Here is a 16,558-nt window from a genome sequence, read left to right on the forward strand (position 1 = left end):
GAGACTAAAGGTTTGGTCACTAGACTATGTGAAAAACCTGGTCAAATAGTGTGACCACTATGAATTTCTAAAATTTGCTAATTGTTGTGGAGTTTCAGAAGCCACTGTTCAAGAAAAGAAACAATCTTCATAGTTGGTGGGTGTTATGGTTGAGTTTTAAGGTTACAAATGCAATTCTGGTCTATTGTCACAATTGGCTACCTTAAAGAAGTGAAAACCATAAAATGTCCCATGTTTCTTTCTTCTCTCGGCTCCTTCCCCTAATAAATTTCTGCCATTATCTGCGACAAGCAAGACAAATATAGATCTAGAGTATAAAACACAAAAAAGATCCTGGGACACCAACTTTATTTTGCACAGACAATGCCAGGAATTTGGTTTTGTTTATAAGTCACTACAACTGTCATAAACAGGTCAGGCATTTGACTGTTCTAAGCTTTGGGCTGTAGTACTATAGTAATTTGGGGTAGCTTGATATTCTCCTGGAACTTTGAGAATGAAATACATTGGGTTTGAGAGTGGAGACATTAAAACTGTGGAAGTACTGAAAGAACATGAGTTCCAGTGGAAGACATCCAGATAGTAGCTACTGAACAGACCCAGGATCCAATTAAACTGAACAAGATCTCTATGTTTGAGATGGTAAAGAATAAAAATATAGATGGAAATACCTTTTTGTATATGATTTAAGATTTTAACATCTACTAATTAACGACACGGAACAACAAAGGTTTATTTTGTTCTCTCAGAGAATTTGCCCATAGATTTTACAAGTAAAGTTTTACAATGCTGGCATTATATACTGGTGTCTAGAGAACTTCTTACAATCCTATGTGATAAGTTTAGTAGACCTATTGGTCTACTAAACCAACTGTGCCTAATTTGAGATGAGAAATACACTGAAGAAATTTAATAATATAGGGCCTTGGGGGTAAACTTAAAATGAAGCAATTTCTCAATTAATTTTAGTGACTCGGGGAGCAACAATGAGACATTCATAAAGATGGGGGCCAGGGGGGTGGTTGAAGCACCTAGTACAGTAACTCAGTACCTCCTGGGCCTAAAGTGCCTCACTGGGTATTAAATAAGCATGGTCAGCTCCAAAAGAGTTAGGTATGTTTCAAAAAAAAAAAAAAAAAAAAGATCTTGGGTGTTGAAATGACCAGCTTACTGGTCCCAGCTAGATCCTAAAGAATGAAAAAGTTGTTTTTCAAAATTACAAGCAGGAATTCGATGTAACCCTCTGATGTTTCTGTGAGTTGGTTAACAATACCCCTCTTATAGTACTGGCCTAGCTACTGAACCCACTGGGTCGAAAGAAATAAAATTATTGGGTGAGTGATTATTCAGAGAGAACTGACCAGTATAATCTATCTTCCTCACAACACACATTATAAAGGAAGTTCTGTAATATTTATCAAAGCCAGTGTCACAAGGAGATAGTAGTAAGGTTTAGCAGGGACGAAGGTGGAACCCTGATGGGAAAGATGAAGAAAAGGGTCAAGTTTTCTTCTTCTTGGTTCATTCTTCCTTCTCACATGAGCCCTGAAAGACCTGGAGGGCAAACTATTAAGGTGTTTAGGAGAAAAGAAGTGAGGATGTCAGATCAGGCTCTGACTATAGCTTTATACTTTAAGTTAAAAAGGCCCTGAGGATCCCAAAAGCTCTGTCCAGGGTAGGTGAACAGTCAATGATCTGGAATAGAAATTCAAGCAAAGAATAGAGAGTGCATAGCTGGGAATATTCTCAGTCTTTATAAACCTGTATTGTAAGGTATTCCTTGGGCAATAATAGATTAGGTAAAGATTTGGGAATGGACTATCAAAGTTTATTTACAAATCAAGATTGCCTAGATATGGAAATAGAAATTACACTTCAGTCCTACAAGACTGCGAGATACTGATACAAAAATTTTTAAATGCAATAAAGAAATTCCAGTAACAAAATAATCTAATTGAAAAGGCGAACTTAAAATAAAAGCAATTGAAAAATGACATCTTATACTAGTCACAAAAATGAGAAAGCATAAATGAAGCATCATTAAGTCAGTGTACATCCTATCTAAATTGGTAAGATATGATTTAAAACTTCAAGAGAAAAAGAAAAATCCATGTGGCAATTTCCCCAATTCCATTTTTTTTGATATCTAGTATTTTTAGTTCTACATTCTTCCTAAAAGTAGTCAATGAATAAACAAATACCACCCAAGTCCCTGTTTCTCTTTAGAATAATATTCAACTTTCTTTAGTTTACATATGAAAGAATAAATAGAAGCATACTGTCGAGGAATGGAAGCATACTGTGTAGCCTAGGCAGACATTAGGCTGGTCAGAAAGAACATTTAGGGATTAGTTCTGGGTAACACATGTGAAAACAGACAATAAGATTCCATCCAAAGGGCCAGGTTTCTGAAACTATCATGTGATAAACATATTTCAAATATAAACTAAAGTTAAGAATATTTTGCCTGAAAGATGTAAATAAGAGCAAGGACAAGATGGGAAAAAAAAAGAGAGAGCCTCTCTCAGAATTGTAGATGATTACTTAGAAGAGATGTGATGTTGTGAAGCACCTGGCACAGCACCTAGTGTATACATTGAGTACCATAAAAAATGAGTCTCTGGGGCTTCCGTGGTGGCGCAGTGGTTGAGAGTCTGCCTGCCAAAGCAGGGGACACGGGTTCGTGGCCTGGTCTGGGAAGATCCCACATGCCGCGGAGCGGCTAGGCCCGTGAGCCATGGCCGCTGAGCCTGCGCGTCCGGAGCCTGTGCTCCGCAACGGGAGAGGCCACAACAGTGAGAGGCCCGCACACCACAGAAAAATAAATAAATAAATAAAAATAAAAATAAATGAGTCTCCATCATTCTTTAGATGAGGTAGTAGGATTAATACTAACTACAGAAGTTACAAAAACTTTGATTCAGAATGCAAGAAATTGGTAGTAGAGAAAAACAATAATGAACAGAACTGCCTTAGAAAACAGTGAGTTCCCAGCATCAGAGATATTCAAGATGAGGCTTAAGAACTGATTCTCTGCCAGGGATGCTACAGAAGAAGTAATCCCTGATTTGTGAATGAGTTTGGACCAACTGACATCTAAGGTTCATTCTAACTCCTTACAATATTGAGGTGAGCACTAGGAAAATGATCACTATACTTTTTCCTCTTTCCTGAAGTATGTCACTTAATGTAAACTTATAGGTTATCTTACCTATGAGATTCTTGCTCTCCTTTCATTTTCTCTACTTTTGATAACATATCATCAACTTTAAATGTTTTCCTGGAAGAAACAGATAAACAAAATAATCACTTCTCAACTGGGAAAAACAAACAAATTACACTTTATTGTCACTATAATAGGCAAGTTGGAGATCTGATTTTATTTATAATAAGATAAATTATGGGATGGTTAGCCATAACAATGAATACTATCCAGACAGTGTATGTTGTAATACAGCAAACAAGCCTTCAAGTCCCATCTCAAATGCTAACTTTTCCACGAAACCTTTTGTAATTATTCCCAAACCAGAGTGATTTTTCCCTACCTATGGCACTTGGTTTACATTTATTTTGACATTTAGTCTCCTAAATGTGAAACTTGCATCAATATTTTATTTCTACTAGATTATTAGCTCCTGAAGGGCAGAGATTTGTCTTCTTCAAGGAAAGCCACATAGTGCTTGGCATATTGCCTTATACTTGGTAGGTGTTCAAGCATTTGTTGGACTGAGCCAAACAAATGCAAATTATGTATATTTTGAAACACTCATATTTCCATTAAGTAACCTGACAAATATGGATATTCCATAAAACAAATATGAAGTTAGTAAAACACCCTCAAAGATTAGCAGCAATGGCTAAAGTTTAGTATGTCATTTTAAAGAGATGGTTGTCGCCATCATGAAAAAAATTTGAAGTTTAAAGGACATACCCATCAAATCATAACAGAATTATCAGCTTTTCACTTAACAACTTAAGAGCAAAAAGTAATTTCCAATAATATAGAAGCTTATATTAAGAATAACCACATCCCTAGCAAGCATTTTAAGAATGAATGGATTCTAGAACAAGCCTCATCTTAGTTCTGAAGGTGCTCTACTACATACATTTTCTAGAGGCTGGAAAACCAGACCCATGTATGTTAACTGGAAACAAATATTTCTATTTATACTCATATATTTTCTTCAAATTTAGAACTTGGAAAGATTCATGTATTCTTGTAAAATTTGAATTCAGATATTAGAAATTACTAATATGCTCATTCCTCAAAAACAGCTATTGTACTCAATTACTATAATAAAAATTATCAGTAGAGAAATGTTAATGTAAATATATTGTAGTAAAACACTGATAGGAAGAGCAGAATTGATACGATCTATATTTCAGGTGAATCAACAGCCTCCATTAACAAAAGATTTTTATAAAAAAGCTTCTCTCTTTACCTTCAGAGTTACTGAAAACCTCAATATTAAAGTTTCACCCAATAAAGCATAGTAAGGAGTACTTTATGAAGGATGGCAGGCAATACATTTTCAATCTCCATAGATAAGAGAGAAGAAGAAAAATGTAGGATTCTTTTAGGCTAGTTACAAAGATCTTTTCGGTATAAATACTGAAATGTACTACTGAGGAGGGTTGTAAAGTTACTGAAAACTTTTTAGAATAATATGTTTATCTTTGTGTAAGGATTAAGAAGAAACCCTGTCTATAGGAAGAAAACTTAAGACTGTAGGTCACAAGGTTCACCTCTTCCAACTTTATGGAGTTGTACATAGGAAAACTGAATATTAACAACCATTTGAATAGATCATACAGGTAACCCAGCATTCCTCAGGAAAAACAAAACAAACTGTATAGGCAACTATACAGAAGCAGCCCCACCTCCCAACACCAAGTATTTCTGTTTCTTTAGAAAGGTACTGCTACTATAGCTCAGGTTTAACAAGGGAAATACTTATCAAAAGGTCATCATAAAGGAGAATATTCTTAAAATTCAAGAAATTTTTTGGGGAGTATTCAGAAACAGCTTACATAAAACCTACTAAAATGGATTCAATAAAAGATGCCGTTGTCCTCACCAGTATTTCCACTGTGCCAGTGTAGTGTCAGCCTACAGAATCTGAATACCTCTATGAAGTGCAACTAAAGTAAAAGGCAAGTTTAACAAATATATCAGATTTAATGTTACACCTGCTTGTACAACTTCAAAAGGAGTGATGTGTACTCCAACAATGAATATTATGTTGTTGTCTAACAGTACAAAAGGAGTTCCAAAAACATTCTGAGCAAAGGGATTGTACTAAAAGCAATTCTGTAAAAGCAGTTCCAAAAACATTTGGAACAAAGACCACAATCACTGGGCTGAATTCATCACCTTCCAAAGTCACCAACTACTTTGAAAAGGACAGTGCTCATTTGAAGATATTAAGTTGTAGTATAATTTGTTAAAAATCAGTCTTATTGGGCCTCCCTGGTGGCGCAGTGGTTGAGAGTCCGCCTGCCGATGCAGGGGATACGGGTTCGTGCCCCGGTCTGGGAGGATCCCATATGCCGCGGAGCGGCTGGGCCCGTGAGCCATGGCCTCTGGGCCTGCGCGTCTGGAGCCTGTGCTCCGCAACGGGAGAGGCCACAACAGTGAGAGGCCCGCATACCGCAAAAAGAAAAAAAAAAAAAAAAAAAAATCAGTCTTATTGTCTTATGTACGCCAGGCATACAACAAAAGAATTAAGTGATTCCTAATGCATTTTTACACGGAAGTAAACTAAATGGAATGTATATGTTTCTTGGCTGGCAAACTGCTTCGAAACTGTCCAAAAGGACAATTTTTTACCTAAGGGGTACTAAATTAAGAAAGTTCATTTCTACTGCCATGCTTTTAAAATTGCCTCCACTCATTAGCAGCCAACAGAAATGTATCCCACAACGAGGCAGTCAAATAGTCTAATAAACAAATATGATGTATATTTTTTAATCCACTTATGGATTAAACTCAAATTTATTTTGAAAACACTTTATCACTTTAAAATTAAAATCGGGGGCTTCCCTGGTGGCGCAGTGGTTGAGAGTCCACCTGCCGATGCAGGAGACACGGGTTCGTGCCCCGGTCCGGGAAGATCCCACATGCTGCGGAGCGGCTGGGCCCGTGAGCCATGGCCGCTGAGCCTGTGCGTCCGGAGCCTGTGCTCCGCAACGGGAGAGGCCACAACAGTGAGAGGCCCGTGTACCGCAAAAAAAAAAAAAAAAAAAAAAAAAAAATCAGGCAGCATTCTAGATGATAACTGCAGTACTTAAAAAACATTTTTTTTTGGCCGCACCTCAGCATGTAGGATCTGAGTTCCCTGACCACGGATCGAACCTGCGCCCCCTGCAGTGGAAGCACAGAGTCTTAACCACTTGACTGCCAGGGAAGCCCTCTAGATGGTAACTGATCTTCCATATTAAAAATACTAAAAGAAAAAGTTTACTACTTAATCAAATTCTCCTAGTTTTATAGAGTAAATCAAGGGTCAACAAATTATGGACCATTGGCCAAATCCAGCCTACTGTCTGTTTCTGCACAGCCCATGACCTAAGAATGGTTTTTACAGATAAAACATTTGCAAGTGATTTGATAACAGAGAATACTAACTCTAAATCCCAATTAGGCTAAATGTTATCCCTCCCACCCCTCCCCACAAAAATAAAAGAATCCCACATTTCTCACTAGTAGGCACATATTATAAAACACTGTACTCCCTGGCTCCAGTGGTTAGGACTTGGCACTCTCACTGCCAGGGCCGAGGTTCAATCCCTGGTCAGGGAACTAAGTTCCCGAAAGCCGTGCAGCAACCCCCCCCCCACCCCCCCAAAAAAAGAAAAGGAAAAAAAAACCCCACTGCACTCAATTATTATGTTTTGAATTTCATCAATAAAAAAATTTGTTGATATTCATTTTCTCTTTTTGTATAAGTACCTACATACTACCTAATATCCTCAATTCCGTTTCCTGGACCACAAAGCCTAAAATATTTACTATCTGGTCCTTTAGAGAAAAAGTGTCCTGAATCCCGGCATAGAGTAGACAGGTAAAGAGCTGACATAATTCTGCTGCCTAATCCATCACCTTCTTCCTAGTTATTTAGGCACCTGGCAGGTTTCACCCGTTAAATGCAATGCGCTCGCTCTCGCTCTCGCTCTCGCTCTCTCGATTCAGACCGATTACCAGATGACAAATAGTTTTAACGTTTCAATCTTTCAAAATACATCTAGATATATCTACAAAGCTAAACTATGTCTCGCTGTAAAAAACGCGGTGCTCATTTAATAACCAGTAGGAGTCTCCAAAGGAGTTTAGTTTCAAAGTTTATTGAAAAGCTTAATGGTTTTACTAAGTCAAGACTATAACAATACCAAATGCTTAGTAGAGGTTCTCTCCTTTAAAGTTGTTCACTTGATATGCTCAGTAAATAATCATAGGTGCAGAACAAGAAACTACCATTCTATAATTATATATGGTTAAATGTTACAAAGCAAAAACCAGCTGACACCTTCAGATTCCACTTTAAGACTAGGTGATTAAGATTAAGAAGTTTTTAAAGACATTCCTCCTACTGACTTCAAAAGTATTTCCCTTTTAATAAGACAACCACCAAAGATATAAAATGAGACTTTCTGAACCTATCATCATAGAAGTGAATTCTTTATTGTTAGAACATTTAAGAAATATTCAGACATTAACTGTTAAATTTATGTATCAAAGATAATTCCCATGAGCCCTTTAGTAAATATTTAAATCCTCAACTTCTACCAAACTTGAAAATAACTATTAGCACAGAGTAAAAAACATTAGTCAGTAAAATCACTTCATTTACTCCACTACCAAATCATTTTTGTTAGGAAAAAACTGGCAATCAATTGGGATTTACAAAAATGATACTATTAAAAATCACGTTGCAACCAATTCACTCTTTCACCTCAGTTTTCATATTTAATCTTTCATTAGAAATCATACTTTAAAACAAAATTTTAACATGGTTTGAACAACTTGAAATAAGATTCATAAAATGTACCTTTTGATGTTTGTTCTGGAGTTTCGATGAGACATGTAAGTAAGAGTTCTATGCAAAAATATTGGCTATAAAAAAAGTTAAAATATTAAAATTAAATAGGTGAAATTCTAGGAAAAAAATAATATCAGTAAATTTTGTTGATTACTTACCGCTATAAGATTTCGCGTTCGAAGAAACCTATAGATCTGCGTTGGTTCTAGGTAACAGAAACAAAATCCAAAGTTATCTAAATTTACTCATTACTTAAGTTGTTAAGAAAATACCAACCCAGCCCATGTAATAACCAATATAAACCAATAACCTATTATGGAAACTATGTAGTGAATATTTACATCAAGAAAATAAGTATGCACAATTAGATCAAAAGACATTCAATCTATAGCATACATTCACAAAATGCATCTACATTTACTTTAAGTTTCTCTACAATCTAGTTCTTAAACCTTGCATTTCTAAGGTAGCTATTTTTAAACCAGTCTGTATGCAGAACTGAAAAGTAGTTACATTCATTTAACTTAGTTAATTTAAACTATTTATAACCTATCGCCTTCTAAAAAGTAGCTAAAATGAGGTAGTTGGATTCAGTAAAAGAACTCTTTATTGAAGCCAAATAACAAAATAAAATGTTCACTTTTTAATTGGTCTTTTCAAAAATCTGTATAGTCATCCGAAATGGAATAAAACCGTTACCTAGATAGATGTCCTAATACAGATATAATCAAAGTGAAATCCAAGACATAAGTTAGCTAAAATTTTCGATGAATATTGCTAGTTATAGTTCAAGTTTCTATTTTGCTCAGTGTAACTATTACCTCAGTATGTAAATACTACCTCAACACATATTTTTAAAATAATAGACTCCCAAAGTGTTTTTAATGCTGTTTAGTTAAAATCTGTTATAAAGGACTTAGGTTACAGATAGAAAATATTTTACATACAAGTACCATAATACCAGTTACATTAATGACCTGTTAGTATTATGTTTCTTTAAATAAAGCAGTACAAAAATGACCTAATATGACTAACTATATTAGTAAATACATCAAAGCATATAAACTTCTCAGAAACTAAGATCAATATCAGAGAAGAATCAAGTTGTTTTGTGACCATATCTAACTCTTAATGACAGTTCATCTCTCTAAAGTAGACTCATCAAAAAAGCAAAGCAGCTAAAACTTTCTTGCAGGATTTGTCTTCTCACATTTAGAAAGAATTTTTTAAATTTCCACTTAATCTTCAGTTTAGTTTAGTTTTAGTTTCAAATAAACTAAAAGGAGATGAGATGTTTTAGAAAGGCTGCAAACACGTATGTTTACTGTCATCACTGTGCTTTAGTTCTCCACCATATTTCCAACTGAAAGCCTCTCCAGATTTCTGAAAGTATATTGAGCAAACGCTAGAATAATGTGAATCTTTCTCAAGCAGGTTCAATACTAATTTCAATAAAAACCGAAATTCCTTGTATTAAATTCCAATTAGAATTTCATGAAGCACTAATGAGAGAGAATGAAAGAAGGGTATTAAACAACATAATACATCTTTCCAAGAACAGCTGATACCATGCCCTTAACATATGTCACAAAAAAATTGTAAATAAAGACGTTGAGTGGTAGAGCTGAGTTTATTCAAGTCTCTGTAAGATATCTAGCTGTTAAAGATCATCCAAATTACAACATCCATACAAAAGCCAAGAGGAAAACAATCAGGATGCAGTATTCATTAAAGAACAGTTCAAATTACTCATAGTCATGACATTTCTTATATATTCTATTGTTTCTTTCCAGACACCTTGCCCCCCTTCCCAAATTAAGTCGTAGCTTTGCCCTCGAAACAGACCTTAAAAACAGAAACTGACATCAGAAAATGTCCCGAAATTAAGACAACTACAAACGGGCAGAATTCCGAAATCGTCTAGAGAGAAATAAGATGCTTAAACACTGCCTGTCTCAGTTTACGTACCCATGAAACGGGTGGAAAGATGTGAAAGATGTAGAGCATCAAAAGGTGCCATGTTAATGCACCAAGTTAGTGCGAAGGCATTTCAGACTAATGACAATTGGGTCGATTTTACTGCACTCCTCTCTTCACAGGCTTAATTTCGCTCCTCTAAACCTACAACCGACAGCCTTGTACTTCTATAGTACGGAAGGCATGAAAGAAAGCAAGAACTAGTCCTGAGATCTGACGGTAGATCCAACTGTACAGTCCAACTGTGACCTCCCCACCTAAAAAGCAGCCTGCTCTCAACGCGGGGCCCCATGCCTCAGCTCGCGTGTAAATCTTCGGGGAGGCATGAACCTCACCTGGACCCTAGTCCACCTCCTCCAAAGGCCCTAGACTTCGGGCCCCCTCGAGCCGTAACCCCGGAAGGCGGAACGGCCCCCTCAATTTCGCCCTCCACTCCCGAATCAAACCGACTCCCGGTGAGGAAAGGGGTCCCAGCACGAGTGTCCCGGCCCCCTAACGCTGCAAGAGTGGGGATTCCTGCCCTCAAAGCCTTCATCACACTCACTCTCAAAGGCCTGGAGGAAAAGCTCGTGGTCAGCCTGGACGTGCTCCATTTTCGGCTTCTTCACCGGTAACACCGCGGCCCCCGCCGCTGCCGCCACGGAGGAGGAGGAGGAGGCCGAGTAACTGCCGCCGCCTCCACAGCCCCCGCCGCTGGATTTGCCGCCCGACGCCGTCGCCGCCGCCACCGCCGCCGAACCCCCGAAGCCGCCTCCCCCGGACCCCGCGCTGGGCCCCGAGCCGCCCCCTCCCCCACCGCCGTGCTTCTGAGGCGCCATCGCGGTTCCTGCCTCCTCCCCCCGCCAGCTACCCGCCGGGCGGCCCCGGAGAGTAAGCGCCGGCAATACCAACCGCTCGCCCCAGCAGGCTCCGGCGGACCGAGGGGGGAAGGAGGAGAGAGGGGAGGAGAGGGGAAGGGAAGGGAGGAGGAGAGGAGGGAAGGAGGGAGGAAAAAAAAGTGTCTCCTCCTGAGAGCCCCGCTCCGCTCGGGAGACCGCTCACCCTAGCCTGGCCTTGCTCCGCCCACTTCCCCCGCCCGGCGCTCTGATTGGCCGGCGGGAGCGCGCGCCGCCCGGCCGCCCAGCCTGTTGGCCCGCGGATTCCCCCGTCAGTCACGCGGAGGCGCTTCTCGCGGAGGCGCGGCTTGGTTGGCCCGTGCGCGCTGCCGATCGCGGGCCCGGCCGCCTCTTTGAACTGAATTCGCGGGAAAATTAGGGGTCGGAGCGGCCTTCCTGCTGGCCCCGGTGCATTGTGGGGAGAGAGGGACCCAGCGAGCGGCTTAGGGAGCCGTTTCTCGCCTTCTGAGCGTCGTCAGTCGCCGACCCCGGGGGATACAGGACCCCTGAGGAGAGGCGGGCCTCTGAGGAACGGGGGGGCGGGTGCTGGGGGGGGGGGTCGAGGGGCTTGTTAAATGAACTGAGATCCATGCCGGATCATCGAGTCTCTAACTTCACAGGAAGGGGCCTGCCTGGGGGTTGGTCGGGTCGCTTCTGGTCTGAGGGGCTCGCAGGGCGAGGATCTCTTCCCCGGTCCCCTCGTCACCACGTGCCTCAAGCCACCCTTGGCCGAATCCCACCCAGCGAGCCCTGGAGAGGACTGGGGGCAGCCAAGGGGTTGCGGCTGCTGCTCCACCAAAGGGAGCGATTTCTAGGGAGCAGGAATGTCCTATCAAATGAGGAAAAGGATTTTCTGTAGGTGCGGTGAGGCATCAGGATCGTTACTGAGAGCGGTTGTGGCTTCTCAACGTGTTGGAAGCGAAACTTAGATTTTTGACTCCCAGACACCACAGGAGTGACCAGAGGGACAAACTGGATGATTTCTTAGAAGTACCTACACCCATCTTGAGGACCTGCTCATCTTGCGCTCAAAAACTGGAGAGGGGATCCGGTGTTTAGCCGGTCTCGCTTAAAAAGAGAGATGCATAGGCCCGGACGGGTTTGGAGTTGAGCTAATACTCTTCAAGATTTGAATTTCAGGTCGGACAAGATGATCTCTAAGGATGTTCTTCCAGATCAACTCCTGTAATCTTGTGTTACATTAAAATGAAACATTATCTTCAAAAATTCCAATCCGTAAACAGAGCCGTTTCATACTTTCAATAATATTTTTTAAATGCCTGCTTTGAGCCCTTTATAGTTCACTTCAAAACGCCGTTTACAAAGCAAGCATCTTTGGAATGGCTGTTTAAATAACCAAAGTGCTGACTTTACAATGCATTTGCTACATAAGAAAGTGAGCTCTACGAATGATGCCAGTAGTATAAAATTTGGCATTTCAGGAACACATCTGAAATTAGGTATACCTGTTGCTGATTTTTAAGTACAGTTTATATTTTTAGTCAGACAAAAAGTTCAGAATGCTCTCTTGTTTTACTGTTCCGTACTCAGTATTTTTTTAAAAAAATCCCCCCCTACCAAGAAAAAAAAAAGAGGTTTTGTTTTGGTCTTTAGATTTCTCAAATAAGCCTTCTCTGATTAGTGCCACCCCTAGAGGCTTGTGGCGTTTTAGATCTTGCTAAGCTGCTCATCTTTAGCTTTACAGGGTTAGAAAATGAAGTTTCATCAATACAGTCAAGGTCTGGAGAACTAAAGCTCACTAAGCAAATCACAAGATATGAAATTATAAACCAGAATGCTAATTTATTAATTAACAGTAAATGTAACTGGCAGAATTACCAGTCTTCGTCATTTATACAGGGCTCTTCTTTGGGGTGAAGGGAGGGTGGAGATACAGGTACAGTCAAAGAAAAAGACCGAGTCACAGGTCATCAAAAATCTTTAATGAACAGAAAAATGGAGCCAAAGGAGTTGGGATGTTCTTAAAGGGTATTTCCTTTAGGAGTGCCATGGTGGCGTTCTAGGCTTCAGCATGGACATGGTTTTAACGTACAGTCGCTTACCAGTACTGGTCATGAGAATCAAACCCATCCATTCTATGGGAGGGACATAGTAACAAATTCTCCCTTTTTGTATTCTCCTTTGTGGAGAATGTATGTAGAACACTAAAAAAAATCCTTATACCCTCGGACAAATTAGAATGAATCGAGGGGTTTTCTTGGTTACATTACAGTATTCTTAATCAGACTGTCCTACAGGTAAAATGTCTGTATATCACCTCAGTATTGGTCACTTCTGTGGCCAGCTTATTTATTTTGTGTTGTTGTTTTTAAGTTTGGTGTGGCAACAGTTTCTGACACTTTCAATGCCAATTCACTGTCCAAGACAGGTGTGTGTTTAGCCCCCTAACTCACACCGAATTTGAATTGCTTTCCAGGGTTTTGTTTGTTTCTGCCTTCATGCATATTTGGAATTGGTGAACTCCTAAAAAGCAAAGGCCACTGTTCATTTCTTTTATATTTCCTAGCACAGGACTAGACATACGTGCAAGGAAAGAAGAAGAGCAATCGTTTTGACCTTTATAGTTGTGAGTATGCTTTTATATATATTACCTCACTTTGTCATAATGATCCTGTGAAATTGGCACTATTTTCATTTTACAGAAGAGAAAATAGTCTCAGAGAGGTTACGTGATTTGCTCATTTAGTGGCAGAGCTGTGAGTTGGACCCAGTTTTTTTTTTTTTTTTTTTTTGGTTTTGGCTGCACCATGCAGCATACGGGATCTTAGTTCCCTGACCAGGGATCGAATCCGTGCCCCCTGCATTGGGAGCACGGAGTCTTAACGACTTCCCTGGAGGGAGGTCCCTGGACCCAGGTTTTTAAAATTCACTTTCTATGCACTTTTGCAATCAGAATAAAGTTATCCTCAGTACCTCAAGTTGACTGTTAAGTATGTTTTAAAAACTGAGGACCACTTAGCTTCTCTTATCAAAAAAAAAAATCATTTTATACTCCTTCCTACTGTGCCCTTTTTCATCAGTGTCCCCACTTGGCCTTACACAGACTTCTGTGCTGGGATTTTTAACCTTTCTTGTGCCATGGACCCCTTTGGCAGTCTGATGAAGCCTATGAAAACTTCTTTTGTAAATGCACAAATATAAAATGTATTGGATTATAAGGGAGACCAAAAAAGTTGTGATGTGTTAATATAGGTGCTTCTTTTTAAATTTACTGCATAAGATCTAGCAGCAGGTCAGTCTTAGGACGATCATAATTTCAAAGCAGTGATGAGGGCAAATAATATTTTGAGATAACTGCAAGAAGTGTAATGTGATATGAAAATATCTGTAACTTCTCTTGGAAACAAAGCCGCAGGCATTGCTAACACTATTGTGATTTGTCACCTATATTAGTAGTTGAAGGAAATGCTAAATTTCAGTTAGGGGTTAATGTACATAAAGATGTAATTTATTTTCTCCTCTGAATTCGGAGACTCCCTGAATTTGATACAGATTTACAACTTGGAGTCACAGCATCAAGTCTTTTTCTTTCTACTTGGCTGTAAACTCTTGGGGGCAGGGATGATGGGTGATTTGTTTTAGCAACTGAGGTGTCTGTCACTGTGCCTGGCATAGAATAGGGGCTCATCCAATGAGTTTTGATGAATAAGAATGGACACCAGTGCATAAATATAAATACTGATAATAATAATTAAGTACTTACTAATGTACCAGGCAGTATTTTAAGCTTTTAACAATTCCAACCCATTCAGACCTCCCACCAACCCTCTGATGTTGGTAACTATTATTTTTCCCATTTTATAGATGAAGAAACAAAGGCAAGCCTTGTTAAGTAACTTGCACAAGATAAGTAATGGAGCTGGTATTCTAACCCAAACAATCTGCTTCCAGAGCCCTCACTCTTGACCATCATGCCATGAAATTGGAGAGCTTTAGAGATATAAAATATTGCACGTGTCATTTCTAGGTCAAGAAGGATTAGTAAATATTGCCTCTGATGCACTGGAATGAATGATCATCAGTATCGAATGCATTTGCTGAAAAATAACCTAGGTATCAGTTTTCCTTTTTACTTGTATAGTGTCTTTCTATCCTCCATCCACTCCCATCACCTTAAGATTAAGCACTGAGTCTAAGCCAACAAAAGCTATATCAGAAAAAAAAATATGTTTAAGTCTTGCTTTGAGGGAACTGAAGTTATATTTGCTGATAAATTCTTGGAGAGATAGAATCAAATTTGATTTTTCAAAAGGAACAGCCTCCAAAGTAAAAATACTAATAACCTACTGATAAAAGTTAGTGTGAAAGAACAATTTTAACAGTTCTATTTGACATTTAAAATAAATAGCTTGCACATTTTTGTTTCCTTTGTCTAGAAAAGAAAAACATGAGAACCATGGAACGTTCACTGTGTATTATGGGGTTTTCATAATAAACCCCTGATTTGTGTGTGTGTGTGTGTGTTTATCTAGGTTTAACTAGATATAATAAGGGTGCTAGTAAGGCATAGTTAGAACCCCTGAGACAAAAAGAAACTTGACACTAATAACTTGAGGGAGGAAAAACCACCTGAGACAAATTGGAAATATCTAAACCTGGATTTTGGGAGGCCTACATCTGCAGATAGCTGCTATGCCCATTTTTAAAACTATAGGACAGGTGGTTTTATCTTTAATTTTAAACAAAGGCAGGAGTGAATTGATATTTACTGAGCATTCTATCCATACAATAATCATAAACAGTTATGTTATTTACTATTGTTAGCCTCTCACACACGAGTAACTGAAGTAACTCTCTCCCCATCTCACAGCGTTTAAGTGGGTGAGCTGAGATTTGAACCCAGTTACAGGGGACTCAAAACCCCAGGTGTTTTCCAGTATAACAAAGGTATCTAGGAAGCATTTTGGAAGCCCCAGAGTTTCAAAAAGCTACCTCAAAGGAAACAGTGTGGACTCTGCTTCCCCTTTTGTTCATCTTCAATCAGAGCTGTTCTGCTTTTATGTGTTGTATAATTTGTTTGAAGATAATGGATCTACTTGCTGAAAAAATATTTTTTGAAAACCATCGCATTACACTCAGCCACCTTCCCAAGCCTGATCATGAGAAACAACGAGCTAAAATGACACTAATAATGTATTCTGGGCTATACTCACCTCAAAATTTGACACCATTAAAAACAAGAGTATGCTAAGAGTAATGAAGATTACTTTAATAGTAATGAAATAGAGATGAAAAAAATCTGTGTATATCTCACGCACGCCCTGCCCAGAAAAAAAAAAATTCAGCCTTGCTGTTGTTACCCCTTATCTTTGTGTGAACTGATTGTTTCCAAACTAAATGTTTCCTTCATTTTCTGAGGAAAAAAGAACATTACTATGTCACCATTCTTCATAAATAATATCAACAAAACTAGGTATTATACCATTTCCATAATAATAATATAGTCTGGATTTCCATTTAGAGTTTATAAGTTCACCTTCATTTTACAATTGCTGATTACTACTTTTAATCAGAACAAATTAAGAGATACAGGTCTTTATTTTTTAGCTAGTTGTCGTTTTACAAATATTGTTCTTCTTTCCATGATATGGTTTTTGTTTGAAGGATACATTTAGCAATTACTGTTTATAAATTAATTTATTATAT

General features: G+C 38.9%; 1 protein-coding gene across 1 annotated transcript in view; it reads right to left on the minus strand.

Annotated features, from left to right (window-relative positions):
• SUZ12 (SUZ12 polycomb repressive complex 2 subunit) overlaps positions 1–11,092 on the minus strand; it is a 40,616-nt gene extending 29,524 nt beyond the window's left edge. Inside the window, exons 1-4 of the mRNA XM_081220543.1 lie at positions 10,561–11,092; positions 8,198–8,244; positions 8,049–8,113; positions 3,212–3,280 (exon numbers count right to left, since the gene is read on the minus strand). Coding sequence (XP_081076669.1) covers positions 3,212–3,280; positions 8,049–8,113; positions 8,198–8,244; positions 10,561–10,834 — 455 coding nt within the window. The 5' untranslated portion in view covers positions 10,835–11,092. The remainder of the gene's footprint in view (positions 1–3,211; positions 3,281–8,048; positions 8,114–8,197; positions 8,245–10,560) is intronic.
• Positions 11,093–16,558: the final 5,466 nt, after the last annotated feature.

Source organism: Mesoplodon bidens (assembly GCF_964165515.1).
Source record: "Mesoplodon bidens genome assembly, chromosome: 19".
NCBI lineage: Eukaryota > Metazoa > Chordata > Mammalia > Artiodactyla > Ziphiidae > Mesoplodon > Mesoplodon bidens.